Source organism: Rattus norvegicus, chromosome 4 (genome assembly GCF_021556685.1).
Source record: "Rattus norvegicus strain SHRSP/BbbUtx chromosome 4, alternate assembly SHRSP_T2T, whole genome shotgun sequence".
Taxonomy (NCBI): Eukaryota; Metazoa; Chordata; class Mammalia; order Rodentia; family Muridae; genus Rattus; species Rattus norvegicus.
In genome coordinates this window covers 167,025,825-167,039,461 of record NC_141537.1, presented here as the reverse complement: position 1 = coordinate 167,039,461, position 13,637 = coordinate 167,025,825, and the positions used below count along the sequence as shown (strand labels likewise).

The 13,637-nt window shown below is 40.6% G+C and overlaps 1 protein-coding gene across 5 annotated transcripts in view; it reads left to right on the top strand.

Moving 5' to 3' along the window:
- Klra2 (killer cell lectin-like receptor, subfamily A, member 2) overlaps positions 1-13,637 on the top strand; it is a 75,752-nt gene that overhangs the window by 27,863 nt on the left and 34,252 nt on the right. For 2 of the 5 annotated variants that reach the window (XM_087658483.1, XM_087658480.1), the window contains 2 exons: positions 5,722-5,877; positions 5,958-6,041. In XM_087658483.1, coding sequence (XP_087514609.1) covers positions 5,722-5,877; positions 5,958-6,015 — 214 coding nt within the window. In that variant the 3' untranslated portion in view covers positions 6,016-6,041. Of the gene's footprint in view, positions 1-5,721; positions 5,878-5,957; positions 8,548-13,637 lie in introns of those variants that run through there. The other 3 variants (XM_087658481.1, XM_087658482.1, NM_001009486.2) reach the window with 3 other exon arrangements.

Here is a 13,637-nt window from a genome sequence, read left to right as displayed (position 1 = left end):
TAAATCAAGCATTTGGGCTAATAGCCACTTATCAATGAGTGCATACCATGTGTGTTTTTCTGTGATTGGGTTACCTCACTCAGGATGATATTTTCCAGTTCCAACCATTTGCATATGAATTTCATACAGTCATTGTTTTTGATAGCTGAGTAATATTCCATTGTGTAGATGTACCACATTTTCTGTATCCATTCTTCTGTTGAAGGGCATCTGGGTTCTTTCCAGCTTCTGGCTATTATAAATAAGGCTGCGATGAACATAGTGGAGCATGTGTCTTTTTTATATGTTGGGGCATCTTTTGGGTATATGCCCAAGAGAGGTATAGCTGGATCCTCAGGCAGTTCAATGTCCAATTTTCTGAGGAACCTCCAGACTGATTTTCAGAATGGTTGTACCAGTCTGCAATCCCACCAACAATGGAGGAATGTTCCTCTTTCTCCGCATCCTCGCCAGCATTTCCTGTCACCTGAGTTTTTGATCTTAGCCATTCTCACTGGTGTGAGGTGACATCTCAGGGTTGTTTTGATTTGCATTTCCCTTATGAATAAAGATGTTGAACATTTCTGTAGGTGTTTCTCAGCCATTCGGCATTCCTCAGCTGTGAATTCTTTGTTTAGCTGTGAACCCCATTTTTGGTTTGATGTGGAGGTCCTTTATCCACTTGGACTTAAGCTTTGTACAGGGTGAAAAGCATGGATCGATCTGCATTCTTCTACATGTTGCCCTCCAGTTGAACCAGAACCATTTGCTGAAAATGCTATCTTTTTTCCATTGGATGGTTTTGGCTCCTTTGTCAAAAATCAAGTGACCATAGGTGTGTGGGTTCATTTCTGGGTCTTCAATTCTATTCCATTGGTCTATCTGTCTGTCTCTGTACCAATACCATGCAGTTTTTATCACTATTGCTCTGTAATACTGCTTGAGTTCAGGGATAGTGATTCCCCCTGAAGTCCTCTTATTGTTGAGGATAGCTTTAGCTATCCTGGGTTTTTTGTTATTCCAGATGAATTTGCAAATTGTTCTGTCTAACTCTTTGAAGAATTGGATTGGTATTTTGATGGGGATTGCATTGAATCTGTAGATTGCTTTTGGTAAAATGGCCATTTTTACTATATTAATCCTGCCAATCCATGAGCATGGGAGATCTTTCCACCTTCTGAGGTCTTCTTCAATTTCCTTCTTTAGTGTCTTGAAGTTCTTATTGTACAGATCTTTTACTTGCTTGGTTAAAGTCACACCGAGGTACTTTATATTATTTGGGTCTATTATGAAGGGTGTGGTTTCCCTAATTTCTTTCTCGGCTTGTTTCTCTTTTGTATAGAGGAAGGCTACTGATTTATTTGAGTTAATTTTATACCCAGCCACTTTGCTGAAGTTGTTTATCAGCTTTAGTAGTTCTCTGGTGGAACTTTTGGGATCACTTAAATATACTATCATATTATCTGCAAATAGTGATATTTTGACTTCTTCTTTTCCGATCTGTATCCCCTTGACCTCTTTTTGTTCTCTGATTGCTCTGGCCAGAACTTCAAGAACTATATTGAATAAGTAGGGAGAGAGTAGGCAGCCTTGTCTAGTCCCTGATTTTAGTGGGATTGCTTCAAGTTTCTCTCCATTTAGTTTAATGTTAGCAACTGGTTTGCTGTATATGGCTTTTACTATGTTGAGGTATGGGCCTTGAATTCCTATTCTTTCCAGGACTTTTGTCATGAAGGGCTGTTGAATTTTGTCAAATGCTTTCTCAGCATCTAATGAAATGATCATGTGGTTTTGTTCTTTCAGTTTGTTTATATAATGAATCACGTTGATGGTTTTCCGTATATTAATCCATCCCTGCATGCCTGGGATGAAGCCTACTTGATCACGGTGGATGATTGTTTTGATGTGCTCTTGGATTCGGTTTGCCAGAATTTTATTGAGTATTTTTGCGTCGATATTCATAAGGGAAATTGGTCTGAAGTTCTCTTTCTTTGTTGGGTCTTTGTGTGGTTTAGGTATAAGAGTAATTGTGGCTTCATAGAAGGAATTTGGTAGTGCTCCATCTGTTTCAATTTTGTGGAATAGTTTGGATAATATTGCTATGAGGTCTTCTATGAAGGTCTGATAGAATTCTGCACTAAACCCGTCTGTACCTGGGCTCTTTTTGGTTGGGAGACCTTTAATGACTGCTTCTACTTCCTTAGGAGTTATGGGGTTGTTTAACTGGTTTATCTATTCCTGATTTAACTTCGGTACCTGGTATCTGTCCAGGAAATTGTCCATTTCCTGCAGATTTTCAAGTTTTGTTGAATATAGGCTTTTATAGTAAGATCTGATGATTTTTTGAATTTCCTCTGAATCTGTAGTTATGTCTCCCTTTTCATTTCTGATTTTGTTAATTTGGCCACACTCTCTGTGTCCTCTGGTTAGTCTGGAGGTTTTATCTATCTTGTTGTTTTTCTCAAAGAACCAACTTTTGGTTCTGTTGATTCTTTCTATGGTCCTTTTTGTTTCTACTTGGTTGATTTCAGCTCTGAGTTTGATTATTTCCTGCCTTCTACTCCTCCTGGGTGTATTTGCTTCTTTTTGTTCTAGAGCTTTTAGGTGTGCTGTCAAGCTGCTGACATATGCTCTTTTCTGTTTCTTCCTGCAGGCACTCAGCGCTATGAGTTTTCCTCTTAGCACAGCTTTCATTGTGTCCCATAAGTTTGGGTATGTTGTACCTTCGTTTTCATTAAATTTTAAAAGGTCTTTAATTTGTTTCTTTATTTCTTCCTTGACCAGGTTATCATTGAGTAGAGCATGGTTCAATTTCCACGTATATGTGGGCTTTCTTCCCTTATTGTTATTGAAGACCAGTTTTAGGCCTTCGTGGTCTGGTAGCACGCATGGGATTATTTCTATCTTTCTGTAACTGTTGAGGCCTGTTTTTTGACCAATTATATGGTCAATTTTGGAGAAAGTACCATGAGGAGCTGAGAAGAAGGTATATCCTTTTGCTTTAGGATAGAATGTTCTATAAATATCTGTTAAGTCCATTTGGCTCATGACTTCTCTTAGTCTGTCTACGTCTCTGTTTAATTTCTGTTTCCATGATCTGTCCATTGATGAGAGTCGGGTATTGAAATCTCCTACTTTTACTGTGTGTGGTGCAATGTGTGTTTTGAGCTTTAGTAAGGTTTCTTTTACGTATGTAGGTGCCCTTGTATTTGGGGCATAGATATTTAGGACTGAGAGTTCATCTTGGTGGATTTTTCCTTTGATGAATATGAAGTATCCTTCCTTATCTTTTTAGATGACTTTTAGTTGAAAATTGATTTTATTTCATATTAGAATGGCTACTCCAGCTTGCTTCTTCTGACCATTTGCTTGGAAAGTTGTTTTCCAGCCTTTCACTCTGAGGTAGTGTCTTTCTTTGTCTCTGAGGTGTGTTTCCTGTAGGAGGCAGAATGCAGGGTCCTCGTTGCATATCCAGTTTGTTAATCTATGTCTTTTTATTGGGGAGTTGAGGCCATTGATATTGAGAGATATTAAGGAATAGTGATTATTGCTTCCTGTTATATTCATATTTGGATATGAGGTTATGTTTGTGTGCTTTTCTTCTCATTGTTTTGTTGCCAAGGTGATTAGTTTCTTGCTTCGTCTAGGGTATAGCTTGCCTCCTTATGTTGGGCTTTACTATTTATTATCCTTTGTAGTGCTGGATTTGTAGTAAGATATTTTGTAAATTTGGTTTTGTCATGGAATATCTTGGTTTCTCCATCTATGTTAATTGAGAGTTTTGCACGATACAGTAACCTGGGCTGGCATTTGTGTTCTCTTATGGTCTGTATGACATCTGTCTAGGATCTTCTGGCTTTCATAGTTTCTGGCGAAAAGTCTGGTGTGATTCTGATAGGTCTGCATTTATATGTTACTTGACCTTTTTCCCTTACTGCTTTTAATATTCTTTCTTTATTTTGTGCCTTTGGAGTTTTGACTATTATGTGACGGGAGGTGTTTCTTTTCTGGTCCAATCTATTTGGAGTTCTGTAGGCTTCTTGTATGCCTATGGGTATCTCTTTCTTTAGGTTAGGGAAGTTTTCTTCTATGATTTTGTTGAAGATATTTATTGGTCCTTTGAGCTGGGAGTCTTCACTCTCTTCTCTACCTATTATCCTTAGGTTTGATCTTCTCATTGAGTCCTGGATTTCCTGTATGTTTTGGACCAGTAGCTTTTTCCACTTTACATTATCTTTGACAGTTGAGTCGATGATTTCTATGGAATCTTCTGCTCCTTAGATTCTGTCTTCCATCTCTTGTATTCTGTTGGTGAAGCTCGTATCTACAGCTCCTTGTCTCTTCTTTTGGTTTTCTATATCCAGGGTTGTTTCTATGTGTTCTTTCTTGATTGCTTCTATTTCCATTTTTAATTCCTTCAACTGTTTGATTGTGTTTTCCTGGAATTCTTTCAGGGATTTTTGCGATTCCTCTCTATGGGCTTCTACTTGTTTATTAATGTTTTCCTGTGTTTCTCTAAGAGAGTTCTTCATGTCTTTCTTGAAGTCCTCCAGCATCATGATCAAATATGATTTTGAAACTAGATGTTGCTTTTCTGGTGTGTTTGGATATTCTGTGTTTGCTTTGGCAGGAGCATTGGGCTCTGATGATGCCATGTATTCTTGGTTTTTGTTGCTTGGGTTCCTGCGCTTGCCTCTCGCCATCAGATTATCTCTAGTGTTACTTTGTTCTGCTATTTCTGACAGTGGCTAGACTGTCTTAAAAGCCTGTGTGTCAGGAGTGCTGTAGACCTGTTTTCCTGTTTTCTTTCAGCTAGTTATGGGGACAGAGTGTTCTGCTTTTGGGCATGTAGTTTTTCCTATCTACAGGTCTTCAGCTGTTACTGTGGGCCTGTGTCTGGAGTTCACCAGGCAGGTCAGTTGCAGCAGAAAAGTTGGTCTTACCTGTGGTTCCGAGGCTCCAGTTTGCTCGTGGGGTCCTGCTTATGAGCTCTCCGTGGCGGCAGCAACCAGGAAGATCTGCGGTGCCCTTTCTGGGAGCTTCCATGCACCAGCGTTCCAGATGGCCTTTGGTGTTTTCCTCTGGTGTCAGAGATGTGTGCAGAGTGCAGTCTCTTCTGGATTCCCAGGCATGTCTGCCTCTCTGAAGGTTTAGCTCTCCCTCCCATGGGATTTGGGTGCAGAGAACTGTTTATCCGGTAGGTCTCTTCAGATTCTGGTGGTGTCTCAGACGCAGCGGTCCTGCTGCTCCTGGGCCCTCCTCTACGGGAACCCAGAGGCCGTATACAGTTTCCTCTTGGGCCAGGGATGTGGGCATGGGTGGGCAGTGTTGGTGGTCTTTTCTGCTCTGCAGCCTCAGGAGTGCCCACCTGACCAGGTGGTGAGGTCTCTCCATTTATTTGTTTTTGTGTGAAGGTGTGCATATGTGTAGGCACATGTCAGAGCACAAGTGTATTAGAGGGAAGTTGAAGGAGTCACTTCTAATGTTCTACTCTTTAATATCTGGACTCTGATCTCAGATTGTCAGACTTGTTGTGAAAGGTTTGTACCCTTTGAGCCATGTCACTGAACCAAGACTATTTTTGAGAGTTTAGAGAAAATGAAAAACTTTTAGTGATACACTTACTAATTTCATATTCTCCACATTTTAGTCAATACATTTTAATTTAAAAATAATCGTCTAAATCAGTATAAGCTTCAAGTGAAAATTGCTGTCCATTATTTTTGTTTGTTTGTTTTACAGTGATGTGGCTGGAGTGAATTTAGGACATGACAGAGGAAATTGTGCATTTCTAAGTTCATTTCAAATAGATAATGAAGACTGTGCTAAAACCTGTGGCTGTATATGTGAAAAGAGATTGAATATATTCCCTATTTTAGTGACCTGTGTCAACCAAAGGTAAAAACAGAATATGCTCATCTTTGTTTGTTTGCTGTGAAGATTTGTGACTACTTAACAGCAGACTCATTTATTCACAGAAAGCAGCTTGATCTGCAGAGTGATGAAGGGGAAAGTGAGGAAATGTATCTGACTTAACATAACAGAAGCCATCGTCCTTTCTGGTAAATAGAGAAGCTTGTGTCTGGAGAATATATACCCTTTGCTCTAAGATTCGAAGTATCACTCTCTGTTTCTCGAATTATGCACAGAACCAAATACAGAACTCTTACAATCACACACATTCTTCATCATCACTAGGATAATCCATTTCAATATCCTGTTGCTCTGACATCACACTTAAGAAATAGGATGCAGTTACTCTTTGTTGGTTGATAACTTTTTATGTTTATGGAGGTAGAAGAATTAACCTGAAAATATTTTTATTTGCTGTAAAATATAATTTTAGACTTGATGAATAGTTACCAGAGTAGTTCAATGAACCCATACAACCTATCATAGTTCATGTGTTCTCATTCTCTCTCTCTCTCTCTCTCTCTCTCTCTCTCTCTCTCTCTTTCTCTCTCTCTCTCTCTCTCTCTCTCTCATCAAACTGATGCATTTGGTAATAAACAGAAACCCCATATTTGCAGTAATATTTATTTAGGCCACCTGAATGCAATGGTTCAGACTTATAATTTTATAGGTACATAAGTTTGAAGACAGTCTTGTCTACATAATATGTTTGTGGCAATTGTGGGCCTTAGTGTGGTATTCTGTGTCATGAAATCTGATTATGAGGATGATGATGATATAATAATATTAAACTGTCCATAAATATTTTCTAAAAGCAAGCAATTTCTTTTATAGCATCATATTGAATAGTAAAATTCAAGGAATGTGGTATTTTTGTAATAATATGATCTAATTTATAATCCATATTCATATTTGTCAGCTTTCTGATGTCATGTTAATATTTACTCATGTTTAAGATTATGCCATGCATTCACCTGTGGTGTTCTTTAGTTCTGAAAATGTTATTGACTTTTGACATTTTTCTGATATTAAAAAATTAAAATCTTGCTGGGGGAGTATGTATATAACAAAATATACTCATTGTAAGTCACAAGTAAAACAAGTTTTAACAAATATGTATACCTCTTATAGAGCCACTGAGCTCAAGAAGGTCACAATGTCATCTTAACACATGCTGGAGTCATCTGAGAATAGAGGACATCCATTGATAAAATGCCCCCATATCTTTTGGCTGTAGACAAGCCTACAGGGCATTTTCTAAATTAGTTGTTGATGCGTGTTACATCATGGGTGTTACTACCCCTGGGGTGGTAATGCTAGATTATGTAAGAAAGCAGGCACCAAGCCACTTGGAGCTTTCAGAAAGATGCAGCCATCTATAGCCTTTGCATCAGCTCCTACTTGCACATTCATGCAAGGCTTTAGTTTTTGTTCTGTCTCCCTTCAGTGGTAGACTGCAATGTGGAACTATAAGCAAAAAGGATCCCTTTCCTCCTCAAGTTTGTTCTTGTTTTGGTAGTGGTGTTTCATCACAGCAGTAGAAACACAAACTGTAAGAACATCAAACCCTAACAGAGTTTTGTATCTCCTCAAATTCATTTCTGCCCAGTGCCTTGAACTTTGGCCCTAGGCAAGCAGGTGTATATATATGCTCTCTTATACTGTAAATTACTATTGTCTTGTTCATAGTGTTAAGTAGTATGCAGAGTTGTATTTTCTGTTGTCCTCCATATACTGAACATTTAAAACATACTTTACTTCTCAGAGAAGTTTTGTTTTATTTTATGTTGAATATATTTTTACTTGAAAGTAGATTTTTAATATAATATTCTTTCTTATGAATCTATTATTACATTTGTTTTCAAATATCACAAAGGCAGTCCTTCAATATGCATGTATAGGCTGGCATGAACACAGAAACAATGTAAAAGGCTACAGAAAACTTGTTACCATTTGGTTGGCAACACAAAAACCTTTGACGTAGAGGAGAGAGCTCCATCATATTGAATTATTATGTATAAAATGTGATGAAATGGATTCAGCCACAGACTATCATCAAGAAACTAAAAGATCAATGATGGCTTATTACTCACCAAATGAGATATGCTGGTTCTTAAAAAATATTAATGGCCTGGAATCTATACTTTAGACCTTAGGGAAGACTTTGAATACAGAGTTAGCAAAAAGAATCTGCCCAGGTTTAGCTGCAGAGCTTGTTGAAGGTATAACTCTTCTAGGTCTCAGTTGGAGTGTTGACTCCCTTCATTGTAGGGAACCGTATTGGATTTGGGCCTGGCCGCTTTTTGACCTCATGGCTCAAAGTGGCTAGGTGACTCTGGACTGTTTGGCCATAGATATTCACCCCTAATGAGTCTTAAGATTATTGGACAAAAGCCTCTGCCATGAATTTATGGCACAGGAAGATAACATTCAAGGGATGCCTCAGCTCGAGCAGATACCAGTTATCTCCTGAGTCAACACCCGGTGTCTCCACCGCCTGACCTCATCGTCTACTGCTTGACCTCTTTGCCTCCTGCTATCACTGCCTATACCTTTGCATCTCCATCCTTCGTGTTTCACAAAGGACACTCCCCCTACCTGAAAGCCTTAAAAGCTGTAACGTTCACCCCAATAAACGAGACCTTGACAACAGAACTTTTGCTTGGTCTCCTCCTTCTCTTAACCCCCATTTGGCCCACAGGTAGAAAGCCTCTTTGGGACCCTGAATTACTGGGTCCCTGCTGGCGGGGACACTTCATGTTCTCATTTCTTTCTTTTTCTTCTTCATTTTTCTTTTATTGGATTTTATTAAAATTTACATTTCAAATGTTATTCCCTTTCTTGGCCTCTGGAGACAAGCCCCCATCCCATTCCCATCCCTATACTCCACAAGGGTGCTCCCCTCCCCATCACCCTGCCTCACCCCCAACATACTGCCCCAGCCCACAAGGCAGACAAAGGAGGTTGGGGACCACCTAGGAGAGAATGGGGCACAAGAGAGGTGAAGAAGGATGCCAAAACAAGAGTCTGATCAAGGTGATAATTTTATTTTTTCCCAAGGCTGATGTTATACCATAGCAGGGGTAACAGAGGGAGGGGGGATGTGGGAAGCATCTAGGCAAGCCAAGGAGACAGTACTCTTGTGGTCAGCTGATGTCAACAGGAGTTGGTTTTTCAGAAAGGTTACAGGTTTGTCATATCATTAGTTAGCAGGATGTTGGTTTCTCAGAAAGGTCGAGGCTTGACATATCACTGGGTATCCTGACTACCAGATTTGTATTAGTCTTCTGCAGCTGGCTGGGGATTTTCCATGAACCGAGTCATACTTAACTCTAACTATACTATTGATATCAATAATGGAGGGTTTTAAGGGCATCACTCCCAACATCTCCCCTTTCCTTATAATCAAATGAAAAGGTTACCAATGGCTGTACTGTCCTGGAATGAGCCCCTCAGGAACTGCGTCTGTCTTAGGTTGGAGTGATATTTATCACATGACCAAGAGAATCTCATGGCCACGGTCCATCATGGGATAAGGCAGCAGCTAGTGGCTGCCCTCCTGTCTTAGGCCCTTTATTCATGAATATATCTCTCTCTTACCTGTCATTGACTGTCCAGCTCAGCATGTAGGGGTGATGATTCGTTGATGTTTTAGCAAGGGCATCAGGACAGCAGGCAGTAAAGAATGTTGGCCTCATTTGACTCGAGGACAAAAAGGTCTTTGCCTGAGCTGGGAGAGATGTGTAAGTGGGCTTGGCCCTCACCAAAGGCATCCTCCATATCTAGCCTGTGATATATACCTGAATAAGTTTTGCTGCCATATTTTTCTACCTGTTGTTTAACAAAGCTGGTTAAACAATTAAGTGCCCAAGGGCCAAAAGATATAAGCAAAAGAAGGCCTACTAGGGGGCTCAACAGTGAGGGAAGCAGGGTGGACAACCAAGGGGAGGTGGAGAACCAGTTTTGATACCAGCTCTTAGCTTTTTCTCTTTCTCATTTTCTCTTTTTCATGCTTTCTTTAATCCTCTTCTAAGACACAAGAAACATCCAAGCACTGTCTTTCTCTCACAAACTAGAGTTCACTGTGATTGCTCATAGTTGGGAAATTAAAGATAAAAAGCCAATCAGAAATAAGTACACTTGTTAGCATGTATGGTTTATGTAAAAGGGGGCCAGACAATTTTTCTTTCTGATTAACCTATGACTCTTAAAGACAGTGTGGGTTGAAATTAAAATAGTCATATATACTTAAAACACTGCTCCATTTTGGATAGATGTGGAAGTTAAAAAACTTAATGAATTCATATGATTGTAAATGTTTACCGTGAAATATCACAGAAAGGATACCACCAGGCAGGGATTTACAATTTTAACTGATATTAAACATCTTAAATAATTTGGAGAAACCTCAGCATTAAATTATAACCATCAGGAAAAAATAAAGACATAAATAGGTATTCCACGCAGGTTATGTAAGAAATAAGCAAACCCCAAGTCAGTACAGTACAGTACCAATGACTAAAAGTTATATATGTTGATACTTTGAAGGAAAAGAAAACATGTTGACTGCCATTGTTGAGATTCTCAAAATAATTCCAATAGACAATTCAATTTGAGTTCCTGCAACAATCATAATTGTGTTATCCAAAAAGCCAAACCCTACGAAAGATATCACATTGTGGAAGAATTCATATCTCAGCTGTCATGGAGTGGGTGGTAGAGCTTCCAATTTTTTTGTGCAATGGCAATGGACTCAAAGTGGTACAGTTCTTTGAGCAAGCAGCTCCTCTTGGTGGAGTGCAGGCTGTAGATGAAGACACATGTGCCCTGCACCATGTTCAGCACTTCCATGGGATCCTTCTTGGGGTGAATGCCCAGAATCCAGGGAGTAGGAATGCACAGGCTCTTTTTAACAATTTTATTGTAAATATTATCCCTACATTGGCACCTGAATGAAACATTCTAAGACCCCAAGTATATCCATGTGTCCAATCCTGGTTTAAACCCTCAGAAGTAAATTTAATATTTAGGGGTATGCACCATCTCCTTGTTTTAGAATTAGAACATTCACAATGGGAATCTGGGACATGCATATTAGTAGGATGGGAGGTATTATAGGTCAAACAATGCAGTGTATTAGGTGATAAAAATTGTTAAGAACAGGGGAAAGGGGCCAGGCAAGAAAGCTAGGGGTTGGCCCGTTGAGAGCTGGTGGAAAAATCAGATCAGGTGACAAATAGCATTCAGTCACACAGCTAAATGAGGAAGCTTTCTTGGGATGAAAAGGCCAGTGCAAAAATGAGCACAGGCTTTGTGCCTGTGAAACAGAAGTGCAAGCAGAGGGGCAGCTGGAACCTGTTTTCAGCTGTCTCTCTGGACTTAGATTCTCCCTTAAGGAGTACCTCCCTTCAGTGTCAGCTCAGTGGCTCTACTTCTCAAGAGACCCAGCCTCTAAATGATGCTAGCCTTCCTGTAAGAATTAATAACAAAAGGATGGAAAGATGGTTAGGACCTGGGTGCTAGATGCCAAGTGGCTGACAAAAGAATTGTATGTTTTGTCAGCTCCCTGGAGCACCTTGGTGAGCACGGAAGAAAAGCCAGATTTAGGGGGAAGTTTTTTCCAGGCTTTCGGACACACCTGGTGACCTTGAGCCAGGAGACCATGGAAGAAAAGCCCTCTGGGCTCCTAGAGTGTTGAAAGGAGGCTCACCCAGGTGTGATCAGATTGGAGCCTCAGATATCAGAGAGCAAGCTATAGTTAGAGATAACTGGCTAACCTGGTATAAGGACTCTTTCTGCTGCCATTCCTTAGGCAGGGGTCATAGTTGAGCTGGGCTTCCTGCCTTTTACATCCAATAAAGAGATTGCTAACACTGGAACATTGACCTTTCATAGAACTATAGCCCTCCCTGTGCCTCTGAATTCCAGGACGTCAGTAGCAGTCCTTCACCAAGCTGTCTCACTGGTTTAAAGGCCCATGGAAAAGAAAACATTGATCTTGACCTTAGTCACAGCCTTCAGTTGGAGTAGGCTGAAGAGCCCATGCCAAGCCTTTCTCCTGATATCATCCTAGGGTAAACACAGACAAAGCCTGTTGTGAATTCTGTGTGGCAAAACAAAGTTTTTCTCGGTCTGCTGCAGACTCTCTCTGGAACTACTTCAGGGGCTCCCCTGCACCCTAACCAGGAGCATTTTGACCACAGGGGCAGGAACTGGCTGCTGTGGGAATAAGATCAGAGGCACTTTCCATGTCAATGATGACTGACAGGGAAGGTGACTTAATGCTAGAGAGTGACTCCTCTCTTTAATAGGGCCAGCGGATAAGGGGAGGGAGGAAGGATCCCGAAAAGAAAGATCTCTTAATGAATGTTCTCCTTGTTTGAGCAAGTGTTGAAGGTCTGGCCACTGAAGGCAGTGATTGGAATTTTTTTCAGGGTCAAAAGTCTCATAATAGTCTTTAAAACAATCACTAACTCTGCACTATATTTTGCATCAATTGTTCCCTCCTGGGGGAATCATGGAAAAATATTTCCTACAAAGTCTAAGAAAAATCTTTAAATTTCTTTTTTCTAAACCCCATTCCTCACATCTTGAATGACTTCTCGAGTCCTGTCACAAAAGGTGACTTTAAAATGCTTGTCCCATCACTTAAACTTACCTTAAGATCTGCCCCTGCTCTCCAATCTCCCAGACTGTCTCACGGTGGGCACCGTGGCATCTTCAAACCAAAGTCATTCTCTGGTGCTTTGGTGATGAACAGATAGGCCTTTCCTTCCCTGGTGAGCAGCATTCTCACCTCTGTGACCTCCAAAAGCCTCACATCTGGGTTCCAGTTTGCCCCGGCCTGCAAGGTAGTCAGTGGAGGTTGGGAACCACCTAGGAGAGAATGCGGGACAAGAGAGGTGAAGAAGGATGCCAAGACAAGAGTCTCATCAAGGTGATAATTTTATTTTTTCCCAAGGCTGACTTTATGTCATAGCAGAGGTAACTGAGGGAGGGGGGGACGTGGGAAGCATCTAGGCAAGGCAAGGAGACAGTACTAGTGTTGTCAGCTGATGTCAGAAGGATGTTGATTTCTCAGAAAGGTCACAGGTTTGCCATATCACTGGGCTTACTCATCACCTGATTTGTATTAGTCTTCTGCAGCTGGCTGGGGATTTTCCATGAACCCAGTTATACTTAACTCTAACTATACTATTAACACCAATAATGGAGGGTTCTAAGGGCATCACTCCCAACATTTCCCCGCACTGGGGTGTTCAGCCCTGGCAGGACCAAGGGTTTCTCCTTCCATTGGTACCCAACAAGGCCATTCTCTGCCACACGTGCAGCTCAAGTTGTGGACCAGTCTATGCATAGTCTTTGGGTAGTGGTCTAGCCCCTGGGAGCTCTGGTTGGTCGGCATTGTTTTTTTTTTTTTTTTTTTTTTAATGGGATTGCAAGTCATGTCAGCTCTCCCAATCCTTTCTTTAATTCCCCCAATTGGAATTCCATTCTCAGTTCAATGGTTTGCTGTTAGCATTCATCTCTGTATTTGACATGCTCTGGCTGTGTCTCTCAAGAGAAATCTATATCTGGTTCCTGTTAGCATATACTTCTTAGCTTCATCATTCTATTCTAGTTTTGCTGGCCACATGTGGGGCAGGCTCTGAAAGGTCGCTCCTTCAATCTCTGCTCCAAAATTTGCCCCAGTTCAAGTAGATCAAGGACGTCGACATCAAACCAGATACACTCAAACTAATAGA